The 17,778-nt window shown below is 42.6% G+C and overlaps 1 protein-coding gene across 6 annotated transcripts in view; it reads right to left on the bottom strand.

The window, feature by feature from the left end:
* LRCH2 (leucine rich repeats and calponin homology domain containing 2) overlaps positions 1-17,410 on the bottom strand; it is a 46,349-nt gene extending 28,939 nt beyond the window's left edge. For 5 of the 6 annotated variants that reach the window (XR_004359691.1, XM_032702464.1, XM_032702466.1 and 2 more), the window contains exons 1-3: positions 17,128-17,396; positions 2,419-2,563; positions 302-428 (exon numbers count right to left, since the gene is read on the bottom strand). Coding sequence is in view for 5 of the 6 variants with exons in the window: in XM_032702464.1 (XP_032558355.1) it covers positions 302-428; positions 2,419-2,563; positions 17,128-17,395 (540 nt within the window). In the remaining variant the exon portion in view is untranslated. Of the gene's footprint in view, positions 1-301; positions 429-2,418; positions 2,564-17,127 lie in introns of all 6 variants that reach the window. The other variant, XM_032702469.1, reaches the window with a different exon arrangement.
* Positions 17,411-17,778: the final 368 nt, after the last annotated feature.

Below are 17,778 nucleotides of genomic sequence, written 5' to 3'. Positions count from 1 at the left end.
AACAGAAAATTCATCATTTTTAACAACATACAAGGGACTCAAATGAAATCATCTCAAAAGCAATTTTATTTATGAGCCCCTCCCTTAAGCTTTAGTTGACCCAACATATTGATTTCTGTTTAACCTTATTTTTCAAATACAATATATTTTACCTTTAATTTCATCTCAAAACCCAATAAAACACAGTAGCTGAATTTAAATTTTGTAGTTCTGTATTTTAAAAATATTAATCTATAATTATACTGAAAAATACACTGCTTATAAGTTTACTTTAAGTATAAAGATTCGCAGTTGTACTTACCAGCTCCATCAGATCTCTCAACTTCCCAATTTCCTCTGGAATGGAGACCAGCTTGTTATTACTGACAACCAGAACTTTCAGTGGAAGATCAAACAGATATTTTGGCAACGTCGACAAAAGATTTCGACTTGAGAGAAAGACAAAGGGACAAGCAAGGTTGGATTATAATCCTTTTTTTTAAGCCTTAAAGGGAGTCTGAGATGCACATTGCACAACTTTTCTCCTATGACAGAAGACATTCTCCACCTATTATGATTTCATCTACATTTCAGCTACAATCTCCACCAAGAATTCCTCACCAGATACAGCCTCTCTCAGGTATGTGAATTTTAGGTCCCAATTTTGCTTGATGAAATGAGTATGTGCTAGGAGAGAATCTAATGCTGAAATGTGCAGAGAAATCCATTAAAAAAAATGATGTTTGACATCACATGTATCTGCTCTGTACACAAGAAATACACTGTTACCCACTATTTGATTTAAATCCTTATCGAAAAAACTACCAACATTCTTGGACTTCCACTGTCAGAAATACACCAAGTTTTTCTAATAAGGTACTTGTAAATTTAAAAGAAGTCACTGGAAAATAAGCTTGTTCAAGTGTGGTATGAAAGCAATTCCTTTCACACAGAAAAGTAAAAAAAAAAAAAAAAAAAAAAAATCAGTACTTGTTGTTGATTTAAGTAGAACTAATTCTATTTTTGACAAAAAATAATTTAAGTGGTGATATTTGTGTTCACACAACATTACGAAAAAACTGGAAGTTTTAGTGCTTAATTGACATTCAGGGAACTGTTTTCCTATTAAAAAAAAACCCAAGGCACTGTTTTCCTATTAAAAAACCCCAACCTTTTTAGATGATGTTCTCCATGACTGCAGTTCATAGGGCTGCAAAACCAACAAAAATAAATTTATGTCCTTGCCACATTTCAGCATCAAAGACAGACTGCAGTTTTTATACCATAAAATGAAACTTCCAACAGTATCTCTACGAAAGCAATGTATTATTCTGTTAATTCTAAGTGAACACAAATAAGTTTTTGATATAGGTATGCATTAAGTCTCTTTTTATGTTGTATTTCAGGCAGATATGCCAGGTTTTTTTAGTTGGAGAACATAAGAATAAAAAATATAATGTGCAAGTGCATTTTTTTGAATGGATTATAAAAACGTGGCAATGAAAGTCGTTCCCTGTGCCACTTCAACAGATTTCCTCCTTTTTTTTGGTTTGGGTTTTTTTTAGGAGCTGCCTGCTTTACTATGAATTGCACAATACATTTTTTTCCACCATCTGATTCCAAAATTAGAATTTAGGATCATGTGGTTTTCTTCTGTAACAAAGCACCTGAAGCAGCAGGGCAGGATTTGAGCCTGTTCCCCAATCCCACAGCCCACGTGTTCCTGCACTGGGAAAACAGGCCCTGGACATGAGCAGAGAGACTGACAAAGCACAGCTGGGAAAAGGATGGTCAGGAGAGTCAATTCTTGAAAGAACATGCAAAGCTCAGTCAGAACTACAAACCTTCTCTGTGCAAAGAAGTGAATTCAGCACCTCAGACACCATCAGAAGAGAAACGGGTTGTTGCTGAAGGAAGTTGGGCCAAATTTCCTTCAGAAAATGCTGCAGTTTTAGATCACATTAAGCCTCTTTGGAGTTGCCACAGAGCACATCACGCTTGAATTATCACTCTGAGGACTGATATTTGCACATTTTGAGACACAGCAGGTTTCAGGGATTTAAATAGCTCTTAACTGAGAAATCTGTTTTGGACTTATGTAGTCAATACCAGAAACAAGGAATATTGTGGAAAACAAGGTCAGGTGGGTTCTTTTAGATTCCCTCTCCTTCCAGAGCTCATATCCCTCTTCTGTTCTTGTGAGAAGATCCAACCATATGTTTCCCAAGTTTAAAAAGAGCAATACAGCAGTGGATGTAAAGAATGCTCTTGAGAGCACCAAGTTTTTACACCTGTAGTTTCTGAACACTGTCTGTCTGCATAACATCAAAAAGAAACTCAATGCAAACATCAAAGCAAACCCAATGACCTGGTGAAGTAAAAGGCCAACTCCCCAATGAGATAAGTTATACAGGATCAAAAATAACCACCATTACTCACCTAATGTTAAGGTAGGTGAGCATTTGCAGGTTTTTAATAGATTCTGGAATGGATTTGATGCAGTTGTGATACAAATTTAAAGTTTCCAGTGGTGCAAACAGCCAGACATCAGGAGGAATTTCAGTAAATCTGTTCTTTGAAAGATCTACAAGCAAAGAAAAAAGAAAAAATCCTTTTTTAGTCAAAATTTTCCCTGCAGTAAGAGGAGATAAAAGTTCTCACTGATATTCTTGTCATACTCCTAAAAATTAAGGTGTTGCAAGAAGTGTAAAATAATTCAGTTTTAGCAGATGCTGCTGCATATAATTAATACACAAAAGAGACTTAAGATACTAAAAGATTATTGCTTAATATGCAATTACAACAGAAAATAGAAGAATGACAGGAATTCAAAAATACATTTCCCACTACACAGTTACATTTACAATGACACTGAATATCAACTAGGATTGTCCCTCCTCTATCAAGTCTTTGTTCTGTGCAGTTCTGGGATTTCTTCCCCTCCAACTCCAGGAACAACAGTAAGTCAAGGTACAAACCCAGCCCACGTTATTTTTCCTGTTTGACAGCTACATCAGAATCTAATGTCATTGTACAATATATCTGCAATGCTAAAGCCAAGTTCCCCAGAAAGCCTTAACATTTATTTTAAGAACTACAATTCTCATCTAAAAAATAGTCTTTATTGCAAGCACAATAACTGGGACTTTCTCCAGCTACATATTTAGGATTTAGCTAAAGAGAGGATAAAGTTGCAAAAACCAATTACCTATAAAAATCAGGATGCAATTTAGCCTTCCCTAAAAGCAGCAAGAGGAGATATCTCTGACAACAGAAACATAATACTTGAGCTAGAGTTATTCTGACAATGCATGACTGCATTATGCAAATCTGCATGCAGAAGTTAGGACAAAACAGCACATTACCAATATACACAGCACCTCTGGTTGGCCTTGAAAAGGTCCAGAAAATATAAATGAGATGTGACCTAAGAATCCTGGAAATTATCAGTTAACTACCAAAACCTGTATCATCAGAAGTCCCCCAAACTACCTGGGAAGACCTTTACTGGAGATATTTACTGGAGAACAACTGCCTGCTCTTCTGAAAGTAACTCTGGTTCCCAACCCAAGATATTTCAAAAGGATGTGGTTTCTCAGAAATGCTGAACAAACTCTTTTAACAGAGAAGCAATACAGATCCCTTGCTATTTCAGGCTTTAGTTCTCAGTTTTTAACACTCACATGGAATAACTGTGTGTCTGTTCAGTTCCCATCACATTATCATTTGAACAAACATGTAGTTCTGCAAAAAGTCTAGAAAGCAGTTGGAAAAGTGGCTCAAAGACACTGTCAGGCTCAAACAGAGTTGAACAGCCTGACAAACCAGCCATGAGCAGCATCACTCTCTAAAAGTACCCGACAGGAGGTTGGAGCCAGGTGTTGGTTGGGCTCTTCTCCCAGGAACCAGCAGCAGGACAAGAGGGCACAGTCTTAAGCTGTGCCAGAGGAGGTTTAGGTTGGATATTAGGAAGAAATTTTTTACAGAGAGAGTGATCAGCCATTGGAATGGGCTGCCCAGGGAGCTGGTGGAGTCACCACCCCTGGAGGTGTTTGAGGCGAGAGTGTGGATGCGGCATCAGTGCCATGGGCTGGGAACCAGGGTGGGGTTGGATCACGGGCTGGACTTGACCATCTCAGAGGTCTTTTCCAACTGAGATGATTCTATGACTCCAAGATCGCCTTCCAGTGGCAGTAGCCTCAACTTTACCTCTTGAAGTCTAGAATATGTGACATTTTGTGACCTAACTGGTTGCCACTCCATCATTTCTAAGAAACATTCTCAAGCTGAAGTATCACCAAGTCTTCCTGTAGATCAGGGCATGCTCTGCTGATGCTGAACTCTGCAAACTCTAGCAGCAAGAGGCACAAAGAGACAGAGCTACGTTGCAGGAGTGACATTCTTAATGAACTGTGTGAAAATAAAGTTAACTAAAACTGAACAGCCCAACTAAAACACACTAATTAAAAAAATTAGCGCAGCTTGAGAAAGTTTTCACAATCGGTGAGGTTTGTTTTCTGTTTCCCATCACATCAATTTTCAAAATGTTACAGAAAAATGACAACTTTCACATGAAAGTTTTCTGCAAAACCTCTTTTAGTTTAAACAAATGCTCTCTTGTTCTAATATTCAGCAGATCGAGACAACTGCATGCAGAGAAGATGTACAGCTTTACTGCTGGCAGGGTTCTACAACCTCCACCACAGGATGAACAGCCTTTGATACAACCCCATTCTGAAAAAAACAGCTCTAAGCCTCTTCCTGATTTGGTTTTAGCAGCAGCTGCAAAGGGAACTGAAGTCTAGCACAAAACACAGATGACAGAACCCACTCTACTTCCACCAACCCCAAGAGCAGCACTGGAGGTTTTATTTGAACTGAAAGACTCCTGGGCACCACGAAAACTTTGCTGCTGTATTTGCATCCAGCCACATCTCAACCACACGTCTGGGTAAGAGACAGGTTAAAAACCAGCTTTGCTGTTTCTTCTGCAGAAACAAAACCCAGAGGCAGGACAGACAACAACTACAGGATGCATCAACTGATTGCTCTGGGCAGTGAGTGGCCCAGGGGTGCAGTACTCACCAGGCAATATAAAACCAGCTGTGGTTTCCAGCTTGGCCTGACAAAAATCCCATTGGCACAGTCTGGTTGAAGCCCCTCAGTGCACCCTCCTACAAAACCACAACTTCACAGTAGGAGCAAACACATACCAAGCTGACAATATTTGTGTATTGCTGCAGAAACCACTTTGCTGAAAACAATGCTTTCTGTTGCCCTGCTGTGGGGCAGGGATTACACTTTTGTTATGAAACCCAGAAGTCCTATTAAAATAGGAAATGGCATGCACTATCTGCCAATAATAAAATAAAAAGGTAAATAAAGTGATGGGAGATTGCCTGACTTCTCTGCCAAGCAATTTTTCATTCCAAAGCAGTATTAAAATAGCCCCAGGGGTTCAGATTTTTCTAAGGAGAAAGATTCAAGTGTCTATGGCTTTCCACAACATTCTTATATTGAATGTACTTACAGCTTTTTAAAAACAAGTAATGCTATTTTTATCCAAACTAAAAAATTGTTTCTACTCCAAAAATATTTTCACAAGCAAAAAGTTTGAGATTATATTGTCTATTATGCTAAATAAAATGTAAATGTGAAGCTTATGCAATTTAGGTATTTTTTGAAGACTAAAAACACAATGGATGGCCAAGAAAATACGGTAAGAAACTTCTGGAGTAGAGTGTTCCTCTATAAACAAGACAGGCTTCCAGTGAAATGAGAAAATGAGAAATCATCTCAACTGAAATATAAGCAAGCTGCTGGCACTTGAGAATGGTTTTGTAAGGGTTAATAGACTGGAGGAGCAAGGAAAGCTGCTAAATGCAGAACCACAGATGATTTAAGATGACAACTCCTCTAGAATTGAGATTGTAGGAATCCTTTGCTTAACCAGTTTAGGCTGGAAAACTCTCAGTGGGAGCGTTATGTGACAACTAAATAGAAGACACTCTCCATGCCTGCTCATGGATCACAGGGTATTTCAATCCACTATCTCTGCAGGAACAATAAATGTGAGAACTACACCATTACTAAGGTTAAATTTAAAAAGGGAACTAGAAAAATATGAAGAAGTTGGTTGCAGCTGGTTTTTTTGACAGAAAAAGGTAATGTCTTTACTGACTGTAAGACAGTGACTAAAAGAAAATATACTGGAAGATCAAAAGGAAAGAATTTTAGGAAATCAGTCAGCCTGGAAGGGAAGCTATTAGAAATAAGAAGCTATCTTGTATAAATTTAAGCCATGATCAAAAGGAAAAACAAAAAGCTCAAGCTGTCAGGTTACAGCAGTGTGCAGCAAGGTAGTTAAATAGTATTAACATCCCATTTGCCTTGGTTTTGCACTTTTCCCTAAGCATGCATTACTGCTTACCACCAGAAACATGCTGATAGAACAGACTGGCCTTTTATTTAAACTGGTACAGTCGTTTTATATTCACACTTTACACACACTGCATGTTGAATTTGAAAACAAGGCTTAGCTGAGAAATTTACACTTGAACCTCCTCTTGATATTGTAATATTTTTCATAAAAATATGCTGTTGATCCAGGATATTGGTGTTAGGCTTTGTTTGCTCAAAGTGCTTCAAAACCTTATTTAGAAACTGGATTAAATAAAACCACATCCCCCACCCTGCAAAATCCAGAACTGCTCTCCTAACTTGTCACACATACACATTTTCCTAGCCAGCTTTTCTAGCAATGCTTTAGCCTAAGCCAACCAAAGTCTAAGCCAAAAACATCTAAGCACAACTGTAACTATATAATTAGTCCTACAGAAGTCAACAGATGCATAAAAACAAACATTCAGACCTCAGCCCAAAGATACACTTTCAGCCAATCTAAACATAAATCTGAGATCACCACAGAGAACATGGATAAAACTTATTAAGTCTTTCATGGATGATAATTCTGGAGAAGAAAAAACTAGTCTCAACCAGAGATACTACAGAAACACCTGCATGTTTAATTCCAGTTTCTGATGTGGTATTTCAGCACAGAATACCTACACAGTCTAAGAATTAGTCTTTGGTGTAATCACTAATATTTGTTTCTATCTTTTAATCTTCAAAAAATTCATGGAAATACTGTACAAGTACAAAAAAAAAAAAGAAAATTTAAGAAAATTGTCCTTTTCAACCTCTGCTAATGCTTGAGGCTCTTCTCCAGTTTGTTGAGAAACTAAGAAAGGCAGGAAGAGATCTGCCTTCCATTACTAAGCACAGAAATGGCACTTAGCATGAAGAAACCAATTTCATTGTTTATGTAACAAAGCTTTCTTCAGTCAGAGGATGACATAACTGAGGTTTTTAGGACAATCCAGAAAACCCATTTCAGAAAGACTGAAATATCACTGGAAATTCTCAAAAATCAACTGCACAAGGCCCCAAGCAACCTGCTTTACCTGGACTTGTTCCCATCAGGAGATTGCCCCAGATGATCTTTGAAGGTCTCTTTCAACCTGTGTAATTACAGGATATAAAACTGTAGTTTGTTTGCATTACAGGAATGTAATTACCTTATCACTGTTTGGGTAATTCAATTATCAGTTCCTGACGAGGGTAAAGAGAAAAACTAAAGATGCATTAAAAGAGCCAAGTGTGAGTCTATCCACTTCCTAAAAGGGTCTTAATTCTGCCAGCCATGAATTTTGATGGTGGCATTAATGAACCAAAACTTCAGTTGGAGCTTTCAGATACAAAATTATAGAAGAAGAGGGAAAAAAAAAAAAAAAAGGAAAAAACAAACCACCAACCCACAAAAATCCCTACAAAACAAATTGCATTCACCTAAATAAAACCACAATGTGGATCCTGCATCCAGTTTACCAAAGAAAGTGATGTTTTAAACTCCTTGCTCCTACACTGTTAACTGGTGCAGGGGAAGACAAAAAACCCCAGCACTAAGCCAGAAACTGGGAACTGGATTTGGTGGGAAGAAGTGAGATTATTCAAGAGATTTTTTTCCCCCTCTCTGACCACAAGCAAGTCCTTTGCACAAGCTTCCTACCACTTTCCATTACAACTGAAACAGAACCAGGCTTCTGAAACTACCAATTCATCCCTGGGGATATGGGTTAGTGCTGAACACGGTGGTGTCAGGTGAACAGTTGGACTTGATGACCTTAGAGGTCTTTTCCAATCTTATTGATTTTATTACACTTTCCAGATTCTCTGGAACCTCAGTAGAAAGGAACTCTTAAGTTCCTTTCCTGAGCTCACTCTTCCTGAGCTCAGCTCAAATGGGATGCCTGTCTAGGATCTCCAGCATTTCCCTCAGACTCTACACATCTACTTGCAGGTTCACAGATCAAATCCTAATGCATGACTAGTGTTGCTAAACACAGAAATGTTTTAACATTTTCCCTTCAAAGGAAAAATGAACCTGGTTAATGAAATAATAAATAACAGAATTCTTTTTATTTACTTATGTTTCAAAATGAACAATTAAAACACATCCAGATGTAGAGTGATTGTGCATACTGACAAAACCAAAAACCATTTCAGCTGCAAAACAGACCAAAAAATTTCAAACTTACTGCCAAAGAACATTCAAGAATTACAGCAACATAATTTTTGCCTGTAACTATGTATTTCACATACAAATCAATGTTTGCTCTCCAACATTAAAAGCTGTGGTGAAGGATTACACAGAACAAACTGAGCACCCACCAGCTCTTCTGCACAACAAAGAATCTGATATACCTGCCAAAAACCTCTCAGGAAACTAAGCTGACCACAAATTGTCACAAGGAAAGCTACAGTTAATGTCTATTCTTAAAATCTTATGTAGCAATATTTAACTTGATTTTTATCTGTTGTGCTCTTAAATCAAATAGAAACATAGGCTGTCTTCTGTTTGAAAGAAAGAAAAACACTCCCAAGACCAGAGGTGGCTAAGAGCAGCTTTTACTTTTTTTCAACTGGGTGTCTGACAGCAGGGAATAGCTTCAGGTTTTGTGCAGAGGTATTACAAAGAAATATCAAAGTGGCATTTGGGTTTTAAATCCAACAACTGAAGAGCTTAGAAATACCTGCTTTATGGTTATCCATGTCCATAAGTTCAGTTACAGACTCGGTCTGAGTGGTTAAAATGACAAATGAAGAAACTGTGTACAACTGTGTAATTAAAGCTTCTCATCAAGCACAGAGGGAGGGTTGTACAGGCAACCAGAAACTCTACTTGACAGATTCTGAGTTCTTGGATTTTCAAGCTAAACAGAACTTCTGAAGAAAAGAAATCCTTTTTAAAATCACACTTCTATTACTGTAGACCTAAACAACACCACCACCAAAAAAAAGGATCCTGTCAGATTGAACCACAGTTCTTTCTCATGAAGTGGAACAGACCTATACTTGACTCTACAGAGGAAAAATGATTCAGATCCAACACACTGGCTCTGAAATCGAGGTATCTTTGAGGAACCCACTGTTCAGCCCACCCTCACTGGACCCAGTCTCCCAGGCTACAATGGACAGGGGGTCAGTGGCTGCAACTTCCCCCTGCCGGAATTCCCTGTTACCCATCGGAGCTGATCCAGCCCAGTTGCTGAGTTGGCTTTATTAGTTTCTTCCTTATCTTGGGAGTTCTGCCACATGTCCTCGTGGCTCATAAATTCTGCATTCTTTGTGTCCATTATCAGTGGAGATTCTTCTTCCCAAGCTTTGTTAACCTCGCCCTAGGTCTGAGATCACTGAAGCGACTCAAGCCCTAAATCTTAACAAGGCAATTCTACCAAAAAGTAATTTATTTTTCTAAGACCTGGACATCAGTTAGAGCTTGCCTGTTAGCTGCCACCTCCTTCTTATTGATTAGGCTTGAAAGTACACAAAGATCAAAGAACATCCTTTCTTAAGTAAATGTCACATATTCCACATTTTGTAACACCAGGATGAAACCGATGGATGGATTCAGGGAATTCTTCACCACGTTGCAACATCAGGAAGATCCAGGCATTTCCAACACAAGATAGCACTTTGCTACAACTCTGCACTGAGTCCACTTGTTTTAGCACAGCATGATTAAAATGGAAAATAAAGAACACAACACCAGGATCGCTCCTCAGACTGGCATATGAAGGTGTAAAATCACATATCCTGTCAAAAGGGTATTACATCATGTCAAGGATTATCTTCCTCTCCACTGCTGAAGGTGCCCTGTCTCCACAAATCTCTTGGAGTTTGAAGTGGTAAGCAGAAAATCCCACAGGAAGTTTTTTTGTTTTGGCACTGTAGTATTTAGTCTAGACTATAATCATTAAAATGCCTCACTACCAGAAAGAGCGAAATGTATTTTCCCGATGAGTCAGCAAGACTTATTAAGCTGGTGTATTAGAGCACAGGGCATCTTCCTCCCACTTAAATTGGCCATTACTTATTGGTTTGATTCTGACAATTTCTTTTTTGACTTTCAAATTTTTAAATTCCAAGTTTCGGTTTCACAGAAAAGTAATACGAGGGAAGGTAATCATCATAATCACCATTCAGCAATGAAGCAACGTCTGGATTTGTTAAGGAATATCTAAAGTGTACAGAAAATTCCCAAGGAAAGATTCTTACCCCAGTCTCTGTATGCTTAGTAATATACATCCAAGGCTTTTGTCCTGAGGAGTTTACAGTCTAAACAGACATGAGGCAGAGACAGAAAGCTACAACTGACCTACTGGGACCAGTGTTTACTGCTTATGTGCAGGTAAAATGGTTTGTCACTGGATAAACTGAGCAGAAACATTTTTCAAGTAAGTTAGACCACTGGAAGATAAAGGACACTGGAAAACAAGGCAAATGCACTAAGAGTGAGGCAAAAATAACCCTGAAGAAACTGGGCAGACCAACAGTTCGTGAGCACTGAGTGAACAGGGTCGAGCAACAACTGCAGCACGTTCTCCCAAGACACAGAGGCCTCCCCCTACAGCAACTTCAGCATCTGTTCTTATTTGCTGGTGCCTCCTGCTGACTCTGTCCTACTCATGCCAGACCTCCTGGCAGCATTTAAGAATGGCTGTAGCCACTTCTATCAGCTTCAAAATAATTGTATAATATCTCTCATTACTGCATGTGATAAGCTGAAGCAAACCCTTCCATAAACCTTTTATAGTTCTAGGTCAGTCTTCAACACAAGTTCTCATCCCTCACATCCTGCTTCCACGTATTGAAACAGAGGTGAAGTGACAAACTCAAGGAGTGTTTGGTGTAACACCCAGATGGTCAGGGATTTCCTCCTTGTGCAGCTACACCTGCTGCTCAGCAGCTGATAGAGCCAGGGTTGCAGGGTTCCTTCCAGCCTTGTAACTACAAAACCATTTTTTCAGAAATCATACACTGACACATGGGAACATGTGTGTGATGATCACGTCTGCCGAGCATAAAACTATTTTACGTCTGTACCAGAGAATAAGACTTGAGCTCTTTTCTTTCACCTCAAGTGCTCAGCCTTCTCTAGATCTGACAGACCGGGTAGCACATTTCCCCAGCAAGTGGCAAACAATCCCAGATTAGATGGAAGAATGATGAACATTAGACTGTTGGACAGCCAGAGAAAAGTAGTGAACTCAGAAGTCTCTTCACACTGTCATGTACAAATTTTAACACACACACAAAAGTACCAAGTATCTTAACATTTTCCGGGGAATTCCAGCCTTCAGCCCTGATTTTGTTCCCTTTTTGCTAAGGACAGATTTCAGCCATGCTGGGAAAATGAATATGTACTTTTGTATCTGCTCTAACAAGCTGCACAACGCATGGGAAGACACAAAGACACATTTCACCAAAAAGAATACCTCAAAAAGTAAAGGCTACTCCACTTTATCACAGGAGGTTTTGCGATACATTCTGTGATTTAAATACATTTGCACCCTCTGCAAACAATCAGTAACAAAGTAGGAGTACGTAGTAACAAAAGTTCCTTAGTTGACCAAAGGCAGAAATATTACGGCACTAAATGCTGGATATTCCAAGGCACAAAAATAGTCAGTGCAATGGCAGATGTAATTCTGATGGATGGAGAACACAAAAAGTCAAAAAATTGCACATCACATGTTTCTTGTAGGTATTTCAGATAAGGCTATGACATGGAATCTGGGGTTTTTAATATTAAGATATAAGTGATATTCTTCATAATGCAATCCTTCTAGGCAAACTAATAATTAGCTGTTTTAACTTCAACTCACCAAACTTAGACTTCTCCCCACTTGCCCATCACACCAAGTATCCTTAACAATGATCCTTATCACTGGCCTTCAGCAACAAAGCCTCAAGCACACACAACTCATTTCCTCTCAGCCCAAACACTGGGCAGGTTCTGAAAACATTGTGGGGAATTTCCACAATTACTTGTTTATAAACTCTGTCACTTCCAGGTTTTGCATCAGATGCATTTCCAAACATAAACACTAACCCCTTCCTCTCAAGAAACCATCAAACCAGAGTTTCTCTTTTCATTCAAATCTGAAGGAGTCCCTACTGAAGAACCATGTTTTGCAATATGCTTGATTTCTAGAATGTAATCTAGGTTTAAGATATACATCATAGATGAATATTATTTTCTTTAGCTGAATATTGGAGTTTGCTGTTGCTCTTCAGTTACCTGCCATCATTCATTCAGTCAACACTGGCACCACAAACAACAATAACTTTATTCAGAAAGGAAAACATACCTGGTTCAGAAGTGTATACTGTAAAGGCAGAACAACATTATAAATTAACATTCCTGTGCATTTCCCACTTAGTGTTAAGCTGTAGGCTTGTTAGGTTTAATCTGTAATCACATGAATGACTATATACCTTAGAAGAGCCAGAAATAAGATTAAAAAAAAAAAAATAAAAAAAAATCAGAGCCATGCAAGTAATGCTGATAATGGTCTCTGTGACAGGCTGTCTCCTCCCATCCCTCAGCAGACACACACAGGGATCTCGAGGTGGGAACTCCTCCTGCCCTGCCAAGGCTGTTACTGACCATGACAGGAGGGCTCACTCTGAACTCTGGTGTTACTCCTCAGATATGAAGAGGAAGCAGGTGGTGAGAAAGGAGAAATTTCAAAGTTAATCGTTAATCTCTTTATAGGCAATCACTCACTTACTTATAATTGCTTGGAAGTTCCCTCAGAATTAAAAAGTGGGAATCAGATCCGCTGTGACAAAGCCATGACCAAGGAAGCCTGATGGCTCCACTGCATTAACCAGAGCACACAAATCGTACCTTGAGCTGTCAGTCAAGCACCTTTCATATTTGCTAAATTCGTGTTGTAAAAAGTGCTCACTAAAAGAGGGCAAATCACTAAAGGCACAGCTTGGCTTAGTTCAGCATGGCAACACAGCACAGGAACCCATCTTTAAAAAAACAAACCAGCAAACACACAACTCTCCAGCTAAGCAGACCATGATTACACTGATGTGATAGACTCAATTACTTAACTGCCAGGGGGCCTAATGTTGCTCACACAGAGAGAAGCAAAACTACATGTTCATAAAATGACTAGAATATTCAAGATACCTCTTGATATCTCAAGGCCTATGATTTTATTTTTTTCCAGAAGTTCATTAACAGCAGCACAAGATCTGTTTGAACAGCCAGAAGACAAATTCAGGTAAATAATAAAATAAGGATTTCTTGCACAAAGTGCTGCAAGGACAATTCACAGGTAAAAAAAAAAAAAAAAAAAGACCTAAACAGTCAGATATGGTCACTATGCTTTCAGCTCAGCAATAATTTTTACTTATAATTTAAGATGAAAAAAATATGTCACTGTATTTGCAAATTAAGTATTGGCAAACCATTATGTAAGTTAGATGCAAAATAAAATCCCAAGTTATTTTTGATAAATCAACAGCAGTTGTGCTTCAGCATTGCTGTTGCTGACTTTACTGATATAAAGGCAGAATATTCTGGGTTTACAGTAACACTGCAGATCCTACTGCATAAGGGTTGGCAATATGGAAAAAAAATTGTTTACATCCAGATTGGTTAGAGGCTGATTTTTTAAACTTTTGTTTCAAGTACCACAGAACTGAAATTCAGTCACTGACTTGGAACAGAAAGTGAAACACTGCAAACAGTTTTGACCCAACCCCCCATATCCCAGGCTCAGCCTCAACCTAGAACCTTGTCCCTGGGAATATTTCCATGTGTAACAGGGATAACTGCTACAAAAATGCCAATAACTACATGACTCTTGCCTTTGAGGCAGCTGCTGATCCCCCACTAAGCTCCAGGCCACACTGACGCTGCTAAGGATGTCCAAGATTCACCAACAGAACACCATTTACCCACCAACAAAAAAATTCTACAGATCAAGTTAAAATAGAGAATACAAATCTTTTGCTTGAAAGCGCCTTTTGAAAGACATTTAAAATTTGTATTTCTCAGGATCCACTCATAAACCAGGCCTACATTACATTAGGATTGTTACGAGATGGCACTTGCACAGGCCCACATCAACTATTTCAGTAGGGAATCCTACAGCAGCAAGCAGTAAAGCTATTTCTGTCAGAGACTGCCCACAAACATTCTCACACCATTGTTCACAACAACAATTCAATCCTGATGCCACTGACTGGCCTCTACTACATCCTAAAACAGAAACACAAGATCACTGCAGACAGCTCTTACTCAAACATCGAGATTCAAAATAAAATGACCAAAAAACTGCCAAAATGCAAACAGTAATAATTCAAAGCAAACAAAAAACACTGATCCTTGATGCACCCACTTCAGGACACAGAAAGCCTTTTTAAAAACAGATTGCCTATATGCCTACAATGCTTCTTCCTTAATGCTTCAGTTATTGAGTATTTATACACAGCAGTGACCAACTACATCACTAAACACATTTTATGATACTACAAGGAAAACTCCAGCTTCTATTATTTCATGGAACCTCTTTCTATTTTAAGGTACCACAGTGGGCACTCTCCTATTCAAAACAATACACCAGTGATTCATAACCCATGGGGAAAGAAAAGCCCCAAAACAAAACAAAAAACCCCACAGCATTAATTTACCCAAACAACATTTCAGAAAGCCACTACTATTTGTGAATAAAAGATCCTTGGCCTCTCAATAATATTTTCTTCTAGCACATTGCTCAAAACGATCCATTTTTAACGAGTAACCCAGCAGCAAATAAACCCATGAGCACATCAGAGACCAGGCAAGGTATGGTAGAACCCCCATGGAAAATGTAGCTTTGTTTTCTAGGAACTGTAGAGAAAAAGGCCTCCATGTTTCCTTCACCCACAAGCCTGGGTGAATGCAGGCCCACTCATATCCAAGCCTTTACCAACACGGTGAATACCCCAAGCTCTCCACACACACCGCTGGATGTGCACACAACCCTCGCACCCGTGCTTGGAACCATCTTCCTGCTGAGCTGAGGAGAAGGACCGACCCCAGTAGCCCAGGTGATACAGCTCCACTGCCAGGGATCCCACAGCCCTGAAGGTACAAACCAACCACAGCACGGAGCTCTGATTCCCCAGAGCGCGAAGAAAGAGCTCCGTTCACCTTGCACACCCCGCTCCGTGCTCACCGACTGCAAGTCCCCATCCTGATGGCACGGACAGACCGACACAGGGGACATTGGGGCCGCCCCCCTCCTTCACACACACACACACACACACAGAGCCCTGTGCCTTCACAGTCACACACACACACACAGAGCCCTGTGCTTTCACAGTCACACACACAGACACAGAGCCCTGTGCCTTCACAGTCACACACACAGAGCCCTGTGCCTTCAGTCACACACACACACACAGAGCCCTGTGCCTTCAGTCACACACACACACACAGAGCCCTGTGCCTTCACAGTCACACACACACACACACACAGAGCCCTGTGCCTTCACAGTCACACACACACACACACACAGAGCCCTGTGCCTTCACAGTCACACACACAGAGCCCTGTGCCTTCACAGTCACACACACACACACACAGAGCCCTTTGCCTTCCCAGTCACACACACACACAGAGCCCTGTGCCTTCACAGTCACACACACACACACACAGAGCCCTTTGCCTTCACAGTCACACACACACACAGAGCCCTGTGCCTTCACAGTCACACACACACACAGAGAGCCCTGTGCCTTCACAGTCACACACACACAGAGCCCTGTGCCTTCAGTCACACACACACAGAGCCCTGTGCCTTCAGTCACACACACAGAGCCCTGTGCCTTCAGTCACACACACAGAGCCCTGTGCCTTCAGTCACACACACAGAGCCCTGTACCTTCAGTCACACACACACACACAGAGCCCTGTGCCTTCAGTCACACACACACACAGAGCCCTGTGCCTTCAGTCACACACACACACACAGAGCCCTGTACCTTCAGTCACACACACACACACAGAGCCCTGTACCTTCAGTCACACACACACACACAGAGCCCTGTACCTTCAGTCACACACACACACACAGAGCCCTGTGCCTTCAGTCACACACACAGAGCCCTGTGCCTTCAGTCACACACACAGAGCCCTGTGCCTTCAGTCACACACACAGAGCCCTGTGCCTTCAGTCACACACGCACACACACAGCCCTGAGCGTTCACACTCACACAGAGCCACTCGCTGCTGGGGCCCCTCGCCCCCCACCTCCCCAGGCCCCCACCAGGACCCCCCGCTCCGCTCGCCCTCAGGAGGCACCGGGTGCCGCTCCCAGGGAGCTGCAGGGACGCTCCCCCGAGACACCCGCGGCAGAACCGCCCCCAGTGCGCGCAGGGGGAGCCCCCACCACTGCACCCCCACATCCTGCAGACCCCGTCCTGCTGCCTCCAGGGAGAGCCCCCCCAAACGTGGGGCCTCCCCACTGTCCCCCCTGCCCTCACCCAGCGGGACCAAGGCTCCTCACTCAGAGCAGCCGCTGCCGTGTCACCCCCCAGCTGCTCCCACAGCTCCCGCAGCGCTGCCCTATCACCACAGGGACCCCTTCGCTGCAGCCCCCGCAGCAGGGCCCGCACCCCCCACTGCCCGTCCCCGGCCGCCACAGCGGGGACGCGCCCCCCGCCCGCACGGCCGGGCCCGCACCCGCCCCGCACGGCCCCCGCAGCCCCGTCCCCGCCACAGCCGCAGTCCCCTCACCCGCTTGCGTGGTGTCGCTCAGGTCGCAGCCGCTGCCGGGGAAGTCGCGCAGCTTCCTCCCGCTGAGGCAGAGGATGCCCGAGCTGCCCGCCTCCTCCAGGGCCCGCTCCAGGCTGCGCACCGTGTGCGGCTGCGGCAGAGCGGCCGCGCCCCAGTGCGGCCCGGCCGAGAAGGAGAGGGTGAGGTGCGCGGGGATGCCCAGCCCCGCCGCTCCGCTCCCGCCGCCGCTCCCGTTGTTGCCGCCACCGCCCCCCTGCCCGGCCGCCATCTTGACCGGCCCCTCCACAACAACGGCCGGGGCCGCCCCGCCGTCGCTGCGCACGCGCCGCGGGGCCCGCAGGGGGCGCCGCGCGAGGGGAGGGCGGGGCTTCTGAGCGCCCCTCGGCCGCTCCCACCAATCCGCGGCGGAGCCGGGGGCGAGGGGGCGTGGCCTCCCGAGGCGGTGCCTGAGGGCCGCGAGGGGGCGCTGCCGGCGCTGAGGGAGCGGGGTGGGAGCGGAGCGGGGGGATCCCGGGAATGGGAAAATCCCGGGAACGGGGGGTCCCGCAGCCGGGCCCGGGCTGAGGGGAGCCGTGAGAACGGTTCGGAGCTGACAGAACATGGCAAACATTTGCTGGGCAGCCCCGGCGCCGGTGGGAGCGTGTCCCTGCC

This window comes from Chiroxiphia lanceolata, chromosome 14, assembly GCF_009829145.1.
Source record: "Chiroxiphia lanceolata isolate bChiLan1 chromosome 14, bChiLan1.pri, whole genome shotgun sequence".
NCBI lineage: Eukaryota > Metazoa > Chordata > Aves > Passeriformes > Pipridae > Chiroxiphia > Chiroxiphia lanceolata.
Note: the sequence above shows the minus strand (reverse complement) of the source record. Positions and strands in the feature narration are given on the sequence as shown.